This window comes from Rhododendron vialii, chromosome 3a (assembly GCF_030253575.1).
Source record: "Rhododendron vialii isolate Sample 1 chromosome 3a, ASM3025357v1".
NCBI classification, from domain to species: Eukaryota; Viridiplantae; Streptophyta; class Magnoliopsida; order Ericales; family Ericaceae; genus Rhododendron; species Rhododendron vialii.
The window spans coordinates 24,893,064-24,911,435 of NC_080559.1; the positions used below are offsets into that span (position 1 = coordinate 24,893,064).

At 37.5% G+C, this 18,372-nt stretch overlaps 2 protein-coding genes across 2 annotated transcripts; one reads left to right on the forward strand and one right to left on the reverse strand.

The window, feature by feature from the left end:
• Nucleotides 1-642: 642 nt before the first annotated feature.
• LOC131320652 (uncharacterized) lies at nt 643-5,054 on the reverse strand. Its single transcript, XM_058351410.1, has 6 exons — nt 4,910-5,054; nt 4,180-4,249; nt 3,166-3,233; nt 2,853-2,962; nt 2,009-2,257; nt 643-1,126 (listed from the first exon to the last, which is right to left on the reverse strand). Exons 1-6 carry the CDS (start codon nt 5,002-5,004, stop codon nt 849-851), a joined length of 870 nt encoding a protein of 289 aa, XP_058207393.1. The 5' UTR covers nt 5,005-5,054; the 3' UTR covers nt 643-848.
• An 8,225-nt stretch (nt 5,055-13,279) lies between these two features.
• Nucleotides 13,280-17,893, forward strand: LOC131320650 (WRKY transcription factor 55). Its single transcript, XM_058351408.1, has 3 exons — nt 13,280-13,801; nt 14,984-15,115; nt 16,743-17,893. The coding sequence occupies exons 1-3, from the start codon at nt 13,377-13,379 to the stop codon at nt 17,236-17,238; spliced, it is 1,053 nt and encodes a 350-aa protein (XP_058207391.1). The 5' UTR covers nt 13,280-13,376; the 3' UTR covers nt 17,239-17,893.
• The last annotated feature ends 479 nt before the right edge of the window (nt 17,894-18,372 follow it).

The following is an 18,372-nucleotide window of genomic DNA, read 5'->3' on the forward strand; positions in this document are numbered from 1 at the left end:
ATATTGGCAAAAAAGAAGAGAAAAAAAGAGCAGTATGTCAATTAGCAAAGATCAAAAGGCACATAGAGAGGGTGAAAAAATACTCAAAATGAACAGAGGAATAACTCACTAGGGGAAAGTGGCGCAAATCACTTGTATTAAAGAACAGTGCACATTGAACGGAATGGCCTGCTTCATGTAGCGTCCCCACTTCCCGCTACGTGCTGATTATGTAACATTACGTCTCAAAATGTTTCATCAGCCAAAGGTAACTAACTCACTCTGACAATATAAGAGAGAGAGAGAGAGAGAGAGAGAGAGAGAGAGAGTCAGTCACACTTTTCCAATTAGTTAACCTGCGTTTTATCCAAGAGAGAGAGAGAGAGAGAGAGAGAGAGAGTCAGTCACACTTTTCCAATTAGTTAACCTGCGTTTTATCCAAGCTTTCCGAATTGGTTTAAACCGCAAAAGAAGTAATGGAAACTATGAGGAAGTTTATGCACAGTAGGGTATCGCTACACCTTGTATCATCCATGTTGCAAAATACCATAGCAATTCCTGTGGTCCTCGAGAAAAGAGACAGGTATTCCAACTTGAAGCAGATACAGAATACAAAAAATATGCTCTCTCGTACAAGTATCGTCAACTATGAGACACAACACGTTTTGGAAGGAAAGAATAGTGGCTGATAAAAGGAATAATATTACAAATCAAATGTTATGTCCAAGAAAGCACAAATACAACTCATGGCAGTTTTAATCTCATTCATATCAACACTGATCCAAAGAAGCCAAAAATGTACAAACCCTATCTTAACCTGTTTTCATTTCCTATACTTGTTCCATTTCTGTCCCCTATTTCGCCGTATCTTACATCCCAGAGGATGTCCGGTTTATCCTCTGAGCACCCAATTTTGTGGCGGCAGGTTTAGCCCCTCGTCCTTGCCCAGCTGACAATGGCTTGGCCCTTGTGGTGGGTTGAGGAGCAGCAATAGCAGCCCATGGGTCATCGTCATCAACTTTCTCACTTGGTTTCAAGTTCAAAGGTTTTGACGTCGATTTTGGAGGAGGGGCAGCTATCGAACCCCACAAGTCATCGTCCTCGTTTTTGGTTATCTTCACCGTGTTCTTGGGTTGCAAACTTGTACCTGAGCAAACAGCAAATTCTCCTATTACATCGTGCACAATGAGTTCACAAAGGAGTGTTCACTAGACCAAAGTACCACCCTTCGTGGAATGACATATACATTCGATGTGTTAATTCTCCAAGCCCAATTATCTAAATGATTCTGACCTGCCTATTAGCTCTATAAGCACATAGGTAATAGGCATGCTTCCTTTGGTAAAATAAGGAGAGAAAAAAATACCTATGAACAAGGAAACTATATTTAATGCACTAAAGCGGGGACAAAAGGAACATCATTTCACTCTAGATGGTTGGTTGTTTGGTGCATGAGGAAAATAAATTACTTAATTCTATATTCCATCCAAGAACAATATAGGAAGTACGCCTTTTTAACTTCCTGCCTTTTGTTCTCTTTGGTTGGAAGCCTATAGTGATTTACTTCCATCTCCAACTTTCTTAAACAGATGAATAAACACTCTATCAAAAGGTTAATGATTACACCCTAAACACCACAATTTAGCATAGACCAGAGAGAAAGTTAAACTCATAGAAACCTAAGTGGTTAATTTACCTTCCTGGATTATGCCTATATAAACTATTGGATTCCTGGATTACACCGGCTAGCTACGGGAAAAACTGCTCTTAGCTATTATACAAAATGCATATCGATGTAACTATACTAGCTTGAAATTAGTTGATTCATCTAAAACCAGTAAACCAATGATCTACATGTAAATATATCCTTGCTCTGTGTCTCTGATTGTGTTTGATTCCAATTTTTAAGCTAGGAATTCCATATGGGGGATATGGTCAAAGTAATCCGGCATGAACTGTCACTTTGTCTGATTAAAGTTTGGGCTGGCAAATTATCCCACCAAGAACAAGTCCAATAGATTCTTTTTACCTTGCAGTTTTGGCTGTGAGACAGGCCGCTTCTGAGCTGCTTGGATGTTCGCAAGGGCTGGAGATGGCTTTGGCTCCTCAAGTGGTTCGATATCATCCCACCCATCTTTTTCATTTCCATTCTCTTCATGAAGACCATTTTCAAATTCTCCCCAGCCATCAGTTGATGAAGGGGATACTGGAGCAGGTTGATCTGCTATATCCTCACTGGAACTTATGCGGACTGGCATTATATTAGAACTGTCCATCACTGCAGTCGTCACAAGAAATTGACACCAAAGAAAACATGATTTAAGTGTGTGCAGACAGGAATAGAGACATAGCTTTTGTAGATAATGCACATGTAAAACAACTTCATATCCACGTCGTTGCAGGCGTAGATAAGACAATGCAGGCTATGCCTTTCCATTCTTATCAAGCAGTGTATGAGATCCCCTTTGTCTGACAGTTGTGCTTGTTCTATCTTCCAACACATCGGTCCCCCCTAATGCACACACAGTTGTGCTTGTTCATAAATAACTGTTGGACAAAATATTTACCAAGTAGATCCCAATATTTTCAAGTATATCAATGAGCAATTGAGCTGTAAACCCACCAAATATTATATCATAATTCCAAAACTACCCCTTGCATTCGTTTGGTTCTTGGATTTCTTGAAGGAATCAACAATGGAAAAGAAAAGGAATAGAAACGGTAGTATGCACTTTAATCATAATTTTGATACACTCCATTCAAGGGAAAACCCTGTCATAAGGAGAATAGGACTGCAAAACCGATCCACAAGGAAGGAAGCAAACTATATTTTGACTGCAATGAGAAAAAATAAAAGCAATCAAGAGACATACCAGAGCTGGCACTGGAGACCACAGGCGAAAGAGGTAAACTAGAATTAGCTGAAGCAAGTGGTGTTTGTTGAGAAGGTTTGCCTTTGTGTGTTAAGGAACTCATGGCCCACCTGCATTGCAATATCATGCTCAGTGTCTCTGCATTTTTTCTTTTTTCGTTGAAAATGGGCCAGAATATCTTTAATAGATGATACATGCTAATATTGGAAGTTGAGAACTATGTGTCATGCAATAAAATCAGCACTAAAGCTAACTCCAAAAAAAATGCCACATGTTAGTAACTTAGTAACAGTCTAACAGAACATCAACTTACCCAAGTAGAGCATTTCCTGGTAATGGGATTGCTCCGCTTGCAGCCCCAGTGGAATCCCCTGCGTTTGTCTAGACATAGGACAAGAAATGAAAGATAAAACAACAGTGTTATTCAGTCTAGGAGGACAAAAAAGGCATCAATCAACACCACTACAACCAACCTATTCTCTTAAATTAAAGTACTTGTTATTTCGCTGCCTTCCATGACGATATTACCATACCTTAGTACAAACTAAACTAAATGTTACACTTTTCTTCGCCTTGGGAAGTTCAAACTTCAGCTATGAATCCATAACTTTGCTACATGACTAAGAGGTTATTGAGAAAATTGATTACATGGAAAATCAATTTACCTTGTAAAATGACAAAACTGATACTTTACCAATTGTTCAGAATTTGTGGAAATGAAGAGAAAAGGAAAGTAACTACGAATGAAATTAAAGATAAAGTGAGTTTTTTTCCGGCTTTTTCGCTTCTCCATGTATTTTTAAATATATTTCCTCAAATTCCTCTCAAGATAGGAACCAAACAGTGGTAGAAGAAAAATAAAAATCTCCTTTCCTGTCTCTTTGTTTCCCTAAGGCTTAAACAAGCCTCTAAATGGAACTAGCAATCAAGTAATGTACAAGGACCAATTAGGTACGGAGGAGACATATAACGCCAAGAGCTGTTGGTTGTGCAGGAAGATTTTTGGTTCCCTACAGAATACACACACCTAAGAAAGCTGCGACGGACGGATCACATAAGCGTAGGAACTTTTGAACGTATCAGTAATTTTGCAAGGGTGAGGCTATGTCCAGTTCACCACTTCACTTGTATATATGACGAAAATACAAGATTGAATATGTAAAGAAGAACATCTTTTCATAACAAAGCAATGTTTTAGCTCTTTTTTGTGATCCGTAATTGCCCAAATCCGAAATATGTCAAAGCAGATATTCTCCAGAAGAAGAAAAAAGAAGCCGCCACACTGAAATCAAAAACAAAATCAAGCAAGAAGAATCCAGCAACAGACCTTCTCATGGTACTGCTTCGCTATTTGCAAAAACTGGTCAACTGCTTGGAATGCCTTTGATCGAACATCACTGTTCCATAAACGAGGAGAGTCAGAAACTTGCATAACTCCAAAGAAATGGAGGAAGCTTTTGCATTTCAAATTAAACCCATATTTGACAGTAGATAACAAAACAAAGGACAAGAATGCAACAGTTAACAGAGTTCAATGGGCACGCGTGGGGGAACATAAAAGTGATGATGGTTTGGGAACATTGTAGTTAACCTGACAAAAATACAGTTCAAATGGTCTACGATCTTTCATCTGGTAGTGCACTATCGAGGACCACTTATCTGTGGGCAACTGGAAAGACGACACGGTTTCCAAGTAACACACGAGCAACTTATGCAATACAAGAAGATGCATAAAGAGGAGAGAAGGGGAAAGAAAGGTTTCCAAATCTTGATATTTACATCATTATTGGCGTTTTTCTACACTCCAATAACTGAGGCCAGATACAAAATAAATCACCAAGAGAATCAAAAGGTAGGCAATGCACTACACTAGGGGAGAAGAGATTACTGTTGCTTCCAGCAACATGATGAGAGTTTTTCCTAGAGTGTGAATAGCAAATACATGGGAAAAGCAATTGAAAATAGTGCCAAATCATCTAATGAATGCAAGATACTGAAGAAGAAACATTGAAACTAGACAGATAAAACGGAACTAGTAAACTAAAAGAACAGATAACCTGTCAGGATCAATGGTGAGGACAACAACATTTGGCAGTATCCTAGTGGCTATTTCGTTGACATCATAGCTAGAACTTGTTGCACACAAAGCCATAATACCTGCCCAATATACAATAATGTTAAGCCCGTGGACTGATTTCTTACAGGCTTGAGGTTCACCAAAGCAGGGGCCCCGTTAAACCCACCTTTTCTGAAATGGGTCAACTACTGATCTTCCATGGAGAATCGGCTCAACACAAAACCCTTGAATCAGATGCACCCTTGAATCTGGTTATATTTTCAGTCCACCTCGTGGATAATTTCCACAACAGGTATGATTGAATGGGGCACCCTTCCTAGATAAGTATACATATTTTCTGTGTGCAGTTTATAATATAAACTCCTTTGGTGATTTAGTGATAAAGTGTTTGCTCTTCCATATAAAATACTTGGGTTCAAATCCAAGTTGGATATTATTTTGAAGTGTCTTTTTGCCCAAAAAAAAATCTCTAGTCACACAAATTGGGGCTGCAGCCAAAATATTTACCATAATATTTACCATGTTGAATAGCATGAATGAAAATGTGAAAATGATATATAGATAAATATTTCTGTTTACTCCCTCCGTCCTTTTTTTTGTGTCCAGTATTCCATTTTTGGCTGTCCCTTAATAAGTGTCCATTTTGTAAAGTTAGGGGGGTAAAAGTTGGTGTATTGTCTATTTTGTCCCTAAAAGTAGATTTTATTTTGAAAAGTTAGTGAGTAAAAGTGTAATGAAGATGGGTAAGTAGGAAAAGTAGAGGAAAAAGTTGATGTGAAAAGTGTAATGATGATGTCTTTTTAATAAGTTGGAGTTACGAAGCAGGACACTTAAAAAGGGACGAAGGGAGTATTATTTTTAAATTAGAAAATTTATGTAGAACACTATTCTACCACTTAGCCTAGGGTATCTAAATACTTTGGGCCGGCCTTGCTTAAAAAAAGGCTAAAATTAGACACACACAAAAAAAAATCAAGAGAAAAGAAATGTAAGGCTTTAAATGGATCATGATCATACTTCCCCTGCCCAAATTAATATGTTAGAGACTGGTTCTACTTATATAGTGGGTTTTTATGGCTTTTTCATGTAATCATTCATGCACTTTTCTTTTCTTTTTTATCAGAATTAAACTCGATTTGTATATAACAAATAGTAAAACACAGTACAATAAAAAGCGGATATTACCGGTCTCAAAGTACAAAAAACAACAAATAAAACAAAACAAAAAAGATAAAGAAAAATCGCCTGGAGCCAAGACGCCGGAGTTGGGACCCATCAATCACACTCATAAAGGGGGGTTGGAGTGGCCAGGTATGGAAACAGTGCAAACTCTCCTGAATGGACCCGCCGCACCGATTTGAGCTTGTTCCCGTTGTAGACTGAAGGCTGGAAAATTTGTTTGGTTTGGTTTTTTCCAAACTGTTGGGCCAGTCTGGTTTGAAATGTCAAAAAAATGATTGAACCCATTCAGTTTCAGCAGTTTTGTAAAAGAACGACGCGTTAATACTATATGTTAAGGGCTAAGCCTCCGAGCAGAAAAATTGTTGGGCCTGGCTATGGATTGAATTTTCAAGGGCACTAGCCCACTTTTTATCCAAGCTTGTGAATTTTTTGGCCCAATAATAATAGAAATAGAATAGTTTGGTTCGGTCTGATTTTTGTTTGGTCAGTGGAAATGCCAAATTAGAGACTGATTATATTTTATAAGATATCGGAGGAAGACACAACGATTTTTTTTCCTAGGAAATCCCAAACGAAAAAGACACGCACTATTTTTTCTTTTCGATCGAATCGATATAACCACTATCTACATTCGACAAATTTGTGCGCCACAAATATATAGACACTAATAATTATAAGGTAGACCTGCGGTTCCATATAAAGAATGATTTGTTGAGATTGAAATAAAGATATCAAATTTCTACCAAGATAATTGGTAGTTTCAATCAATAAGAATCGTGATGAAACTAAAAAAAAAGTAATAAAGGCCCAGCAAAAATTACTTGTTTTTCGAGTCCCATCAAAATTTGAAAATTTCTTCGGATTGGTCTGAATTTGGACAAGATGTAATATCAGTATAGCCTATTTTGGAATATTTATCGCGCTCTTTTTTCTACAAACCTAGGCCCCGTTTGGTTTCCTACCTCTCTCTTTCAATCGGAAATGAGGACTCGATCTCACTCTTCTTTCTCATCTGTCTCTTCAACCAAATCGCAAATCTGGTCCCAACTATACTTTGTAGAAGAACACCACATCTTCGCATCATCGTCATTGAAATTAGAATCAAGAAAAAGGAAAGTGCTACAATACACACCCCTTATTTTGGTGTGTATCGTATGCACCCTCATAGAAACACACTAAAATGTTATGATTCCCAAAATGTTATGAATGCATTACTCAAAAGTTACAAATGATATGATAAAAATTTACGAATTTTTAGTATAAAAGTTACGATACAAAATAAAATGTTATGAATGATCGGTCCTACAAGTAATTTTTTTATGAGGTGGCACAATATAAACCACACAATAGGTGCATATGGTACACACCTTAGAGGGATGTGTATTGAAGACTTTCCCCAAGAAAAAAACATAAGCAAACTCTAATTTTTCTCTTTGCATTTGTACACAGCTCTATATCACATGAAAAATACAGGATTTGAAAATTTTAAAAATAAAAATAGACGATGTCGTGATGCTCTCTTCTTCTTCATCTTGGGACAGAAAAATTGAGTGTTTATGTATGTTCAGAGATGGGGTATCTGTACAATTTTTATTATGGAGAGAGAGAGAGCGCTTGCAATGGACGGCCGTTGGGAGGTGGGTGATCTCTAGACAGAAAATTGAGTGTTTATGTACCTTCGGAGATGGAGTCAGGGCAGATGGGGTATCCGTACAACTTTTATTATGGAGAGAGAGAGAAAGAGAGATTGCAATTGACGGCCGTGGCCCGTGGGGAGGTGGGTCTGGTGGTGGAGATATTATTTGGTGGTGGTCAGTTTTGGGGACTTCATTTTCTTCTGTGTTAGACTCCTAGCTTACTGCCAGTCCATGCAAGCTGTTATATGCTATAGTTTGTACTACATAGAAGTAATTAGTTAACCATACTACTTTGACAAGTGTTTTTTTTTTTTTTGTGGGGTTAGCTAGATTTTAGTAGGACAAGAGATTTCAAACGCTATCTATAAACCTGAATCTCAAAAGCCCAAGGGCTCGAACGCTGGCTTCCCACATGGGGAGTACTAGGAGATGCAGGGGCGGACCTAAGATTTAGTGTCACTGGGGCCAAAGTATCTACAACATAAACTGATACACAATGACTAGTACCGGCGCGTGTTGTGCACAGCTATCAGGAAAAAAATATAGATAATGAAGGGTTTTTTCAAGAGAGAGATAGGTAGGTAAATAGATTTGGTCCCTCCCTAAATAATAGGATTTTTCAAATTTGAAGTTATCTTATTGTTGGAGCCAATAAAATTTAAAATAGGTAAAACATATATAAGTGTGTTTAGAGTCATTCTAAACTATGCCACATGTCACTGGGGCCAAAGTATCTACAACATAAACTGATACACAATGACTAGTATCAGCGCGTGTTGTGCATAGCTATCAGGAAAAAAATATAGATAATGAAGGATTTTTTCAAGAGAGAGATAGGTAGGTAAATAGATTTGGTCCCTCCCTAAATAATAGGATTTTTCAAATTTGAAGTTATCTTATTGTTGGAGCCAATAAAATTTAAAATAGGTAAAACATATATAAGTGTGTTTAGAGTTATTCTAAACTATGCCACATGTCGATGAAGTTTTTCATAGAAAACCCCCTTCTAATACTATATAGTATAGATACTAAAAAAAGAGATCAATTCATAATAATAGATAAACAAAAGGTGAAAATGTCAATCCATAACATATCTTTTGATTCCCAACTGACCTCGATGATTTTTCATATTTAGAAATTGATTTCCTATAGTATCATTTTTAACCTATCAAAAATTTATTGCTCAATGTACACAAAATTTCAAGTCTAAAATTAGATTAAACCAATGCAGGTACTAAGTAGTGATAAAAAAAATTGAAGCAAAAAAGTACTATTGCATAGTTAGTAGTACAATTCTAAAAACAAAAGAAAAAAAAAAAGACAAAATCACACATTCACAATCATACATATAATTAATCAAATTTGTCTCAAATTGACCTAGGTTTTCGTTTTAAATTATCAGGGGTTCAGAATTGTAAATGTTTAATACTTATAATTTAATGCATCTTACATTTTAAAAAACAAATAGGCAAGTTCACTTTGGAATTTCCTTTTTTTCTCTCTACAAAGTACAAACTGTTCACTTTGGAATTTACTGATTGAAAGGGATGGTGGGACCACAGTGGGTAAAAAGTTGGGCAATTTTGTAATTTTTGTAGAGTACTTAGGGCAAGATATAAAAGGGAGAGATAGGATCTTGGCATGGGGCAAAATTTCTAAAATGCTCAGGAATCTATATATATCTATGCAGAAATTATATCCAGTGAGCTCAACTGACCCACCTTGCCATTACATGCGTCCGCCCCTGAGGAGATGCCAACTGGATTATAGCTCATTGGCAATTTGACTATTGTTATAAACCTATTTAATTTCCTAGTAAAGCTAAGGGGACCGAACAATAGCATACCAATGGGGTACTAACGGCCACACAGGACCCATTCAGGGCCTTGTAGAATGATCCAAACCGTTTAATAATTTAAAAAACACAAACCCGAATGGGTCTATGAAAATCATTCTCCATCTGATATGTGTAGATGCTCGGTTTAATCTTTCATTTTTCTTTCAGATTTTAGGATCCAAAATGTGAACGGAAAAAAAAAAATGGAAGATTGAATCCAACACCTACACGCATTGGATTATGCTGATTTTTCACTGCTAACTCAATTTTTTTTTGAATTATTGAACGGCTCGAATCATCCGTGTATAACACAAAATGGGTTCCGCTTACCCGTCAGTACCCTATCGATATGCTATTGATTGGTACCAATAACACGGTTCTTAATTTCCCCTTCGGGCATCTAAGATTTGATTGTGCATTAGTAACATATTTTCTAGCCCAATTGGCACTTTGACTACTGTTTTTTTTTTTTTTAATCAGAAAAATAAATTTCATTAATTCATAACACAAAGTATAGAATTAATAGGTGCTTGGGTACACCGACCTGACCACCCAAGGCCCTCTTCTCCTAATCACACGGAGAAAACTGATTTAGGTCCAACAGGCCGAATCCAAATCAAGAGGAAAAACCCTAAACAAACCCTTAGGCCTTGTTCGTTTAACATATTTACTTTGTTTTTCAATCATTACTCTATATCTTTTCCCAATTATTACCTTATTTCTTCAATTATTAATTTTATTTCTCTCTCTATCTCTCTCCAATTATTACTCATCTCTCCAATCATTACTCTATTTTTCTCTCCACCCACTACCAAAACTAAAATACCCAAAGTTACCAAACGAACAAGGCCTTAGTAAGAAACCAACCCAACACCCAACAAACTCCCAAAAAGAGCCAACCCGAAACAAGTAGACTAGGCCAAACACCCAAATCTCACAGCCCAAAAACACACTTTGACCACTGTTATAAACCTATTTAATTTTCCCTTGGGGCAATTAAGAGATTCGGTTGGGTATTACGGAGCACTACCATATTTTTCCAATCTAATTAGTACGTAAAACCTTTTCAAAGTCGAAAGTCTTTTGTTGTCCAAACTTCAAGTTAACGTGTTACGTAACTTTCACACTGCTGTAGCCCAGCGTGCGATCGAGTAACAGAAAAACAAACAAAGGATTTCTAGCTAGTTCAATAGTAGCAGTATATGATTGCCTATTCCAGCCCCCACTTTTATATTTTTCATGGTCCACTATACTCCATTATTTCTTTTACTGTGTATCCGTGCGATGGGAAGTTTTGGCAAATACTACTACTACTACTACTTCAAACCTAATAAATGTGGCGGCCTAATTTATTCTTTCTGGCCCCCTAGCTATTTGACACCTCCTATTTGATAGGAGTAAATTTTTTTTTTTTTTTTATTTCTAGGGGCTTGGTAGGATAGATACATGACATAAAAAACACGAAAGTGTCCATGAAAGAGAATAGACGGCTTAGACTCACACTTTATTTTTTTTCTACTTACGATATTCCAGTAGAACTTAGACATTTTGAGATTTTATTCAAAGTTAGAAATTTTGCGAAGTTCTACAAGATATACATTACCGGGTGTGTTTTAAAGTTACTGACTTATCTATTCATTGAGGCTCCTAGTAGTAGTAATAAAAAAATGTATACAGACTACTGGCCATTTGTCTAGTGGTGGACAAATAGTGAGGAATAAATTATTTGTAGTAGATGTATACAGACTGCTGGCCATATATATTAGTGATTAAATATGAATGGCTCCTAAGGGGTTTGTTACTACTGGGCATAAATGCCAAAAAAAGTAAATAATTAACATTACCCCTATGTAAGGGCGTGGGTTATGAACCGAATAGAATGGAGGCGGCTTCGTTTATTTTTATTTTAATGTAAAATGTTTTACAACAGAAAATATCTTTCATGTAAAATCATTTTGTCAAAAAAATTATTTTTTGTATTCATTTTTTGTTTTTGGTTGATGTTCAAAACTTGTTTATCAAGAAAAAGATTTTGCTTGAACAATAGTACCAATCAATTAAAGCTTTGGCTCTTCCAATTAAAGATGTTCAAAACTTGTTTATCAAGAAAAAGATTTTGCTACTTGTCAAAAAAAAAAAAAGAAATGAAAGAAAAAGAAAAAGATTTTGCTTGAACAATAGTACCAATCAATTAAAGCCTTGACTCTTCCAATCAATTAAGGCTTTTGGTCCTTTAGGCCGGTTTGAGTATCCTGTTTGTCTCCCGTTGTGAACTTGCGTTTTTAGTCTTTGAATGAAATTTCGACGTACTCAAAAAAAAGAAAAAGAAAAAGAAGATGCTAATTAAAAAGGTTTTTTTGGTCTTGGTTGACAAAGATACATATTGCATATACATGATAAAGAGGGAGATCGGTGGGGGAGCGAAAATTATTCAATACTCTCGGAGTATATAAATAGTATACTCCATCCTCTCACATAACATGTGCAGCCCATACAGGAGACACATGTGGGACCCACATGTTAAATGAGATGAGGGAGTATACTGTTTATATACTCCGGGAGTATTGAATAATTACTCGTGGGGGAGAGCTACTTTATGTGATAAAACCAACAATATGAGTGCAATAAAATTAGAACTCAAAACCTGAAAATCGATACAAGCAAATTGGTGATCAAGGGGAGTGTGATACTCCGTACTAAAGACAGATTCAGTGCTTACGGTTTTCATGTACATCTATCTCCTAGCACTACTCGATCGAACACGCCGACCCACAGAAGCAATACTAAATCGGTAGGTTTGTTGATCCAAAATTTTATTTTGTTCTCTCTCCTACATATAGACTCGAATGGGAGAAAAAATCAATTACCAAAAAGAATGAAGGATGCCATATTTATAAACCGATTAAGGAAAAAAGGACACATTTGTTTGTAAAAGATGCGTCCATCCATGGCGAACACTTGCCAATGAAAAAAAATACAACTCCAAATCAAATCAATTTTTATTCACACTTAAAATAGGATTATATCCAAAATATTTTTCCAACATATATTACTATCAATCAATTTAAGTACTGATACTAAATTCTCGAGATATTTTTCAGTGCCGGGTGGGCAGGGGCCACGTGGTGCTGAGCACGCATCTCGGCCGTCCAAACGTGTTTTGGATGGCCCAAATCTGTTTGGGCTTGAGGGGGTGTATTGGTAATTTTACACTAAAAAATTACCCAAATAGATCTATCCAAAACACGTTTGGATGACCGAGATCGTGCCCGGCATCACATGGCCCGTGTCCACCCGACACTGAAAAACTTCTCTAAATTCTCCTTTGTACTTGATTCCTCTTTCACTAGAACAATCAGAATAAACTTTGCTACAGTAGACAGCTAGAGTCATACCTTCAAACTTAAGAAAATTCTATGGTATTACTACAAAGGTTGATTTCAATGAGGGTGCCAAAAGTCTCCAAGTAGACTTCAAGGAAAAAAAGGTGGATGCTGAATGCCGGTCATCGGACCACGACCCAGTCGTATTTTCCAAGTTTCTTCTTCTTCTTTGTACCGTGTTTGAGATACACAAATACTTTGAATCTTTTACCCGGCCCCCTAAAAACATTTTTCTAATTTCTCCCACTTTGCACTAACCCAGAAACCTACTCTAAAACACCTTTTTCACCCTTTCAAAATTAATTACCTCATATATACATATGTATATATACCATCATATACGTGCTGTTCAACCAACCCCCCCATCAAACCCTAAAAATAGTAAACTTAAACAGCAAGAAAATAGACATGGAGGAGATCAATTCACTGATCATCCAGGGGTGCAAGTTGGCCAGATTCCTTGAGTTGAACCTGCCGGCTCATTCCAACGACCCGGGTGTTCTGTTGAAGTCGTGCGACGAGATCGTGAGCGTTTTCGGCGCGGCCAGAGACCGGTTGAACAGTCAGGGCTCGACGTCTTATGCTGGACAAACCAGTCATGAGTCGGCGGATATCGGTGGAGGAATGATGCAGGAGTGGCTGAGATACGGCGGTGGGTCGCAAGCCATGAGTTTGTTACTTCAGGCACAGCTTTCGGCTGATCTTCAGGGAAGAATGGGTGGAACGGATGTGGAGGGTTCGACGCGGTTCGGTGGCGGTGGAGGGGAGGCTCAGCCGATGGATGTGGCGGATTCTGGCGGGAGTGCTTCGTCCTCGCTAAGGTTGAGAAGAAGGTAATTTTTAGATTGCCTTTCCAATCCAAACGAGAATAGAATGTGGCAATTTAGATCAATTCTACGTATAGATATGCACTTTAGGAGCAAATATAGAACTGATAAACAAAACAAGCTACCCGAGTTCGAGCTTAAACAAAATACCCAAGTTTGAAATTTTTTTTTGAAGCACGCCAAGTTGTGAAAAAAATCATGACAACCCATTACTCAGCTCGTTTGGCTTGTGATGCATACTAAAAATTTATGCCACTTTAAAGAATTCGTGATCTGCTAAATTATATAAAGTTCATTTGAGATCAACTTTCTTTGTAAGTAAGCTAATCTTATCAAACTTTCAAAAAAAAGAAGAAGAAGAAGCTAATCTTGATCACATTCTAGACCTCCCTATCACACATGAGTATTCAAGAGGAAGTTCAAAACCCTCAGACATGTTGTGCAATGGCCGAGTCAGGATTTAAATTAAAAAATGAGATTGTTTGATTCGATAGAAATTAACATTTTTGTTGCATGCTATTTGTAAAAGTGCGAAGGTGAAGGTTACACATATCTTCATGTAATTAAATTTTGTAGTTGGCTTTCTTTTGTTAAAAAGATTAAAAAGATTGTTCTAACTCTCTTTTGGTCCTTCAAATGAAATTCATTGACATAATATTACTGTGATTCAAATAGTTCATTAATTCTTTAGAAACAGAACCTTGCATTTGCTGTATAAATTATGAATTTGCTCTAATATCAATAAGGAAAGAATTTTTTTTTTAAGGTTTTGTCCTTATTCAAAAAAAATTCACGTTTGTTAGTTTTGTGTCAAATTTTTGTAGATTATTGGTTTATCTCGATGAGAGGAATTAAAAAAGTAAATTTTTTTTTACTTTTATCCAAAAGTATTTGGATAAAAGTAAATTTTTTTTAACTTTTTCGATTTTTCTCGTCGAGACGAATCAATAATCCATTAAAGTTTGGCGCAAAAATAACGAAAGCGATTTTTTTAATAAAAACAAAACCTTCGAAAAACGCTAAAAGCTAAATGAAACTTTAGCCTAATTGCATAACCGAATTACAACTAGCTTGAAAATGAGGTGGGGTGGCACCTACCATGCACACCGTCCCACAACGTGGCTCCGCCAATGATATTGTGTCCTGACCGCTAATTAATTTCATCGGTGTCGTTGGAAATTAATGCAGGAGGAATGACGTGGACAAACGAACGGTCATGATGCCGGCACCTCGAATGGGGAACACGGAGATTCCACCAGAGGATGGTTATACGTGGAGAAAATACGGTCAAAAGGAGATTCTCGGGTCAACATTCCCGCGGTAACATAATTTTGCTGAAATACCCCTGCATGACTTTTTCCTTCTTCCTCTCGTTTTCTCAAGTCTCTTCGACCAAGGACTTGAAGCCGTCAACCTTTGCACATTGACCCCTATTACTACTAAGCACGTTATATGTGATTTCAATTTTTGTTATTTTAACATGGTCATTCCAAGACGTGGACCACTCGAATAGATTATTCGTGGTGTTTGGTAAAATCACAACGCCTTTTAACATCACAAATTTGCATTACGCACGGTTGGCTTGACCCTAAAGTTTGAGGTGTGGCGATTTTAGATTCATAAATTTGAATCTAAAAATGGATCTCAGTTAAGTATAACTCTGTATGAGTTATATAGATAAATACTCCTATTTTAAATTATTATTAAGGGAAGCAAATTATATTTATTGATCTAGCACTAGAAGATTCATATTTGAAATGCTTACCACTCATAAACACAACTACTTTTATTGATGGAGAGTCCGAACATATAAACATAACTATTTCCTTGAAAATCGAATTGCATGTGCTAAAATATAAAATACACACATATTAAATTCTTGTATTGTTATCTTTTAAATTTATGCATGAAATATGGGTATCACTTGTTTTGTTGAATATGAAACCAAAAGATCCAATCTCAATACATATTACTCTTGAAAACCCATTATAATACTTTTTGCACACAAAGGGAGGCTAACAACTTTTAATTTGACGGTTCGCATTTTCCATTCTACATATGTAGGGGCCTCACGTTCGAGCTAGCTTAGGCCCCAAAAGTTGACATTGCATAGGCCTACACAATCTGTCTTGACTCCTCTTAATTAGTAACATTTCCGCTGCCTCAAATTGATGTTTTCTCTTTCGAAAATCAAAAATTAATTTTACAGAAATAGAATGATCATTACTTTTCGAAAGATATGAATTTTCAAAATTACCTTCCTTTTTAAAAATATGATGATGTACTACTTTTAAATCTCTAATGCATTTTTTTGGGGTACTTTTGTGACTGAATTTGAATGTGAACAAAGGTTATAGAACATCCAACAAAGAAATAACTGGCCAATATTTTAGAACGTAGGGTATAGTGTATACGAATCGGTGAGGAGCAATATGCCCCAACTCCATCCATTCAAAACTATCCATTTACATGGATCTATCAGCATCACCTATTGGTGTGAGATCAACACAAATGGGTGGTAGATAGGGCATTCTACGCTCGTACGTTCATTTGATGATGTTTGTCTTGGAAATAGTGTTAATTATATAATTATAAAGTTTGAATAAATGGGGCTATTATCCAAATAGATGTCATCTTATGTATTTGAATTCAAGTGCCCTCATTCTTCCTAATTTTTTTATATTTTTGTTTGTCTTTTTTGAATTTTTATTATACTTATGTTTATTTATTTGTTTTGACTTTTAATCATTCTTCTCAACGAGCGAAATCTCAAAAGTAAAAACTAATGCCCAAAAACCAGAACAAAAGTTTATGAAAGACGGAAAAATAACAAACCAATATATTTGTCGTTTCATATTAATTTTTTTCAACTTCGATCTACAGTTATTTCTAAGTTCTCCTATCTAGACAAATGACTCATCCCAAAACTGTTGGTTGTATTAATTAGGAGCTACTACAGATGCACCCATTCCAAACTCTACCACTGCCCGGCCAAGAAGCAAGTCCAGCGCCTCGACAACAATCCTTTCACCTTCCAGGTAACCTACCGCGGGGACCACACCTGCCACATGTCATCCACCGCCCCGTCCGCCTCTCCCGCGCCCGCGGAACTCATGCCGCCGCCGCCGCCACCAGCGACGACTCAACAACTCGCAACCACCACCGCGTCTCCACCGCCGCCCACCACAACCCCTCACGGCCGGGCGTGGCTGTCGATGGACTTTGGGCTGGGTAGCAGCGGCGCTGGGCCGAGCAGCGGCGGCGGTGGAGCGGGGCCGAGTTCGAATCGGTTTGGGAGAGAGACGATGGAGTTTCAACTTCCGGTGGCGGATTTGGCCGATGTGATGTTTAATTCAGGGAGTAGCAGCAGTAATAGCATGGACCTCATTTTCTCCAGTGGCATGGAAGATAAATGGGATCCGGGAGACAAGAGAAGCAGCTGATGATGCCTGCTAGCTGGACAGCAGGTTTGATTATGTCCAGATGAAATCAGCGAAGATTGAGAAAAGTTGCGGAAACCCCTAATTACATTTGACAATTAAGAAAGTCCCAATTAAAACCATTTTCGTTCTCTTCGACATTTTCAAAACCATTTCTCTTTTGACATACTTTTTTTGGAAACGTCTTAATTTAGGGTTGAAATGTTCAAACGATGAAATTGTAAGTACAGAGAAAAAATCAAGGAGCACTCTTTCACATTTGAAAATAAGATGTCAAAGAGTGTTCGTTATCTTTAGTAGTGTGTAACTTTTTTTTTAGAATCAAGGCCATAAGTTGTTGTTGTGTCGAGATGTATGAGTGTGCGGCTTGAGTGCCTTTGATGACTTTAATTTTTCGCAAGTGTTCTCGAAAACTAACATACCAGGACTCGGTAACTAATTATTATAATAGTTTTATCTATTACTTCGTGTATTTGTTTAGCCGATCCAAAACATACACCGCCGAGGCAACGATTTCTTGATTGATTCGAAAATCGTACTCCGGAAGTGAGAAGTACTTTCTCAAATTTTGAATTCCTTCTTTGTACTGTAATTGTTACTAGTACTAATGTTCTAGGCATTTTGTGTAACATAAATACGTATCAATGAAAGTTGTTTTTTAATCATTTCAAATATGATTGGAGTTAACAATAGTGATTTTGAAACCCCAATAGACCTCTCTCTCTCTAAACTTCAGACCCTCTCTCTCTCTCTAATTTACCCTCTGCTAGGGCTTCTCGATGAGCAGACTTCTCGATGCCACCGCCACCGGGGGGAGGCGCCTCCCTCCCTCTCCCCCGGGCTCCTTTCTCCTCCTCTCGCTCCCGCTATCTCTCTATCTCCTCCTTCTTCTCTCCTGATCCAGTCCCTGCTCATTGTTTTTTCCCTCTTTCCGTTCTGTGTATCTCAGGCACCGCCCTTTATCGTGGGGAGGGTGTGGCGGCTGGGTGTTTTGCTCTCCGTCACTGACCGGAGGTTTCCATGGCTTCCTCCGGAGGCCTAGCGCCGCTGGGTGTTCTGTTAATCGGTGGTCGTGGGCGGCTGTGGAAACTTTATATCCAACTCAAGACCGATTGGCAATGAGTGGAGAGGTCCCAG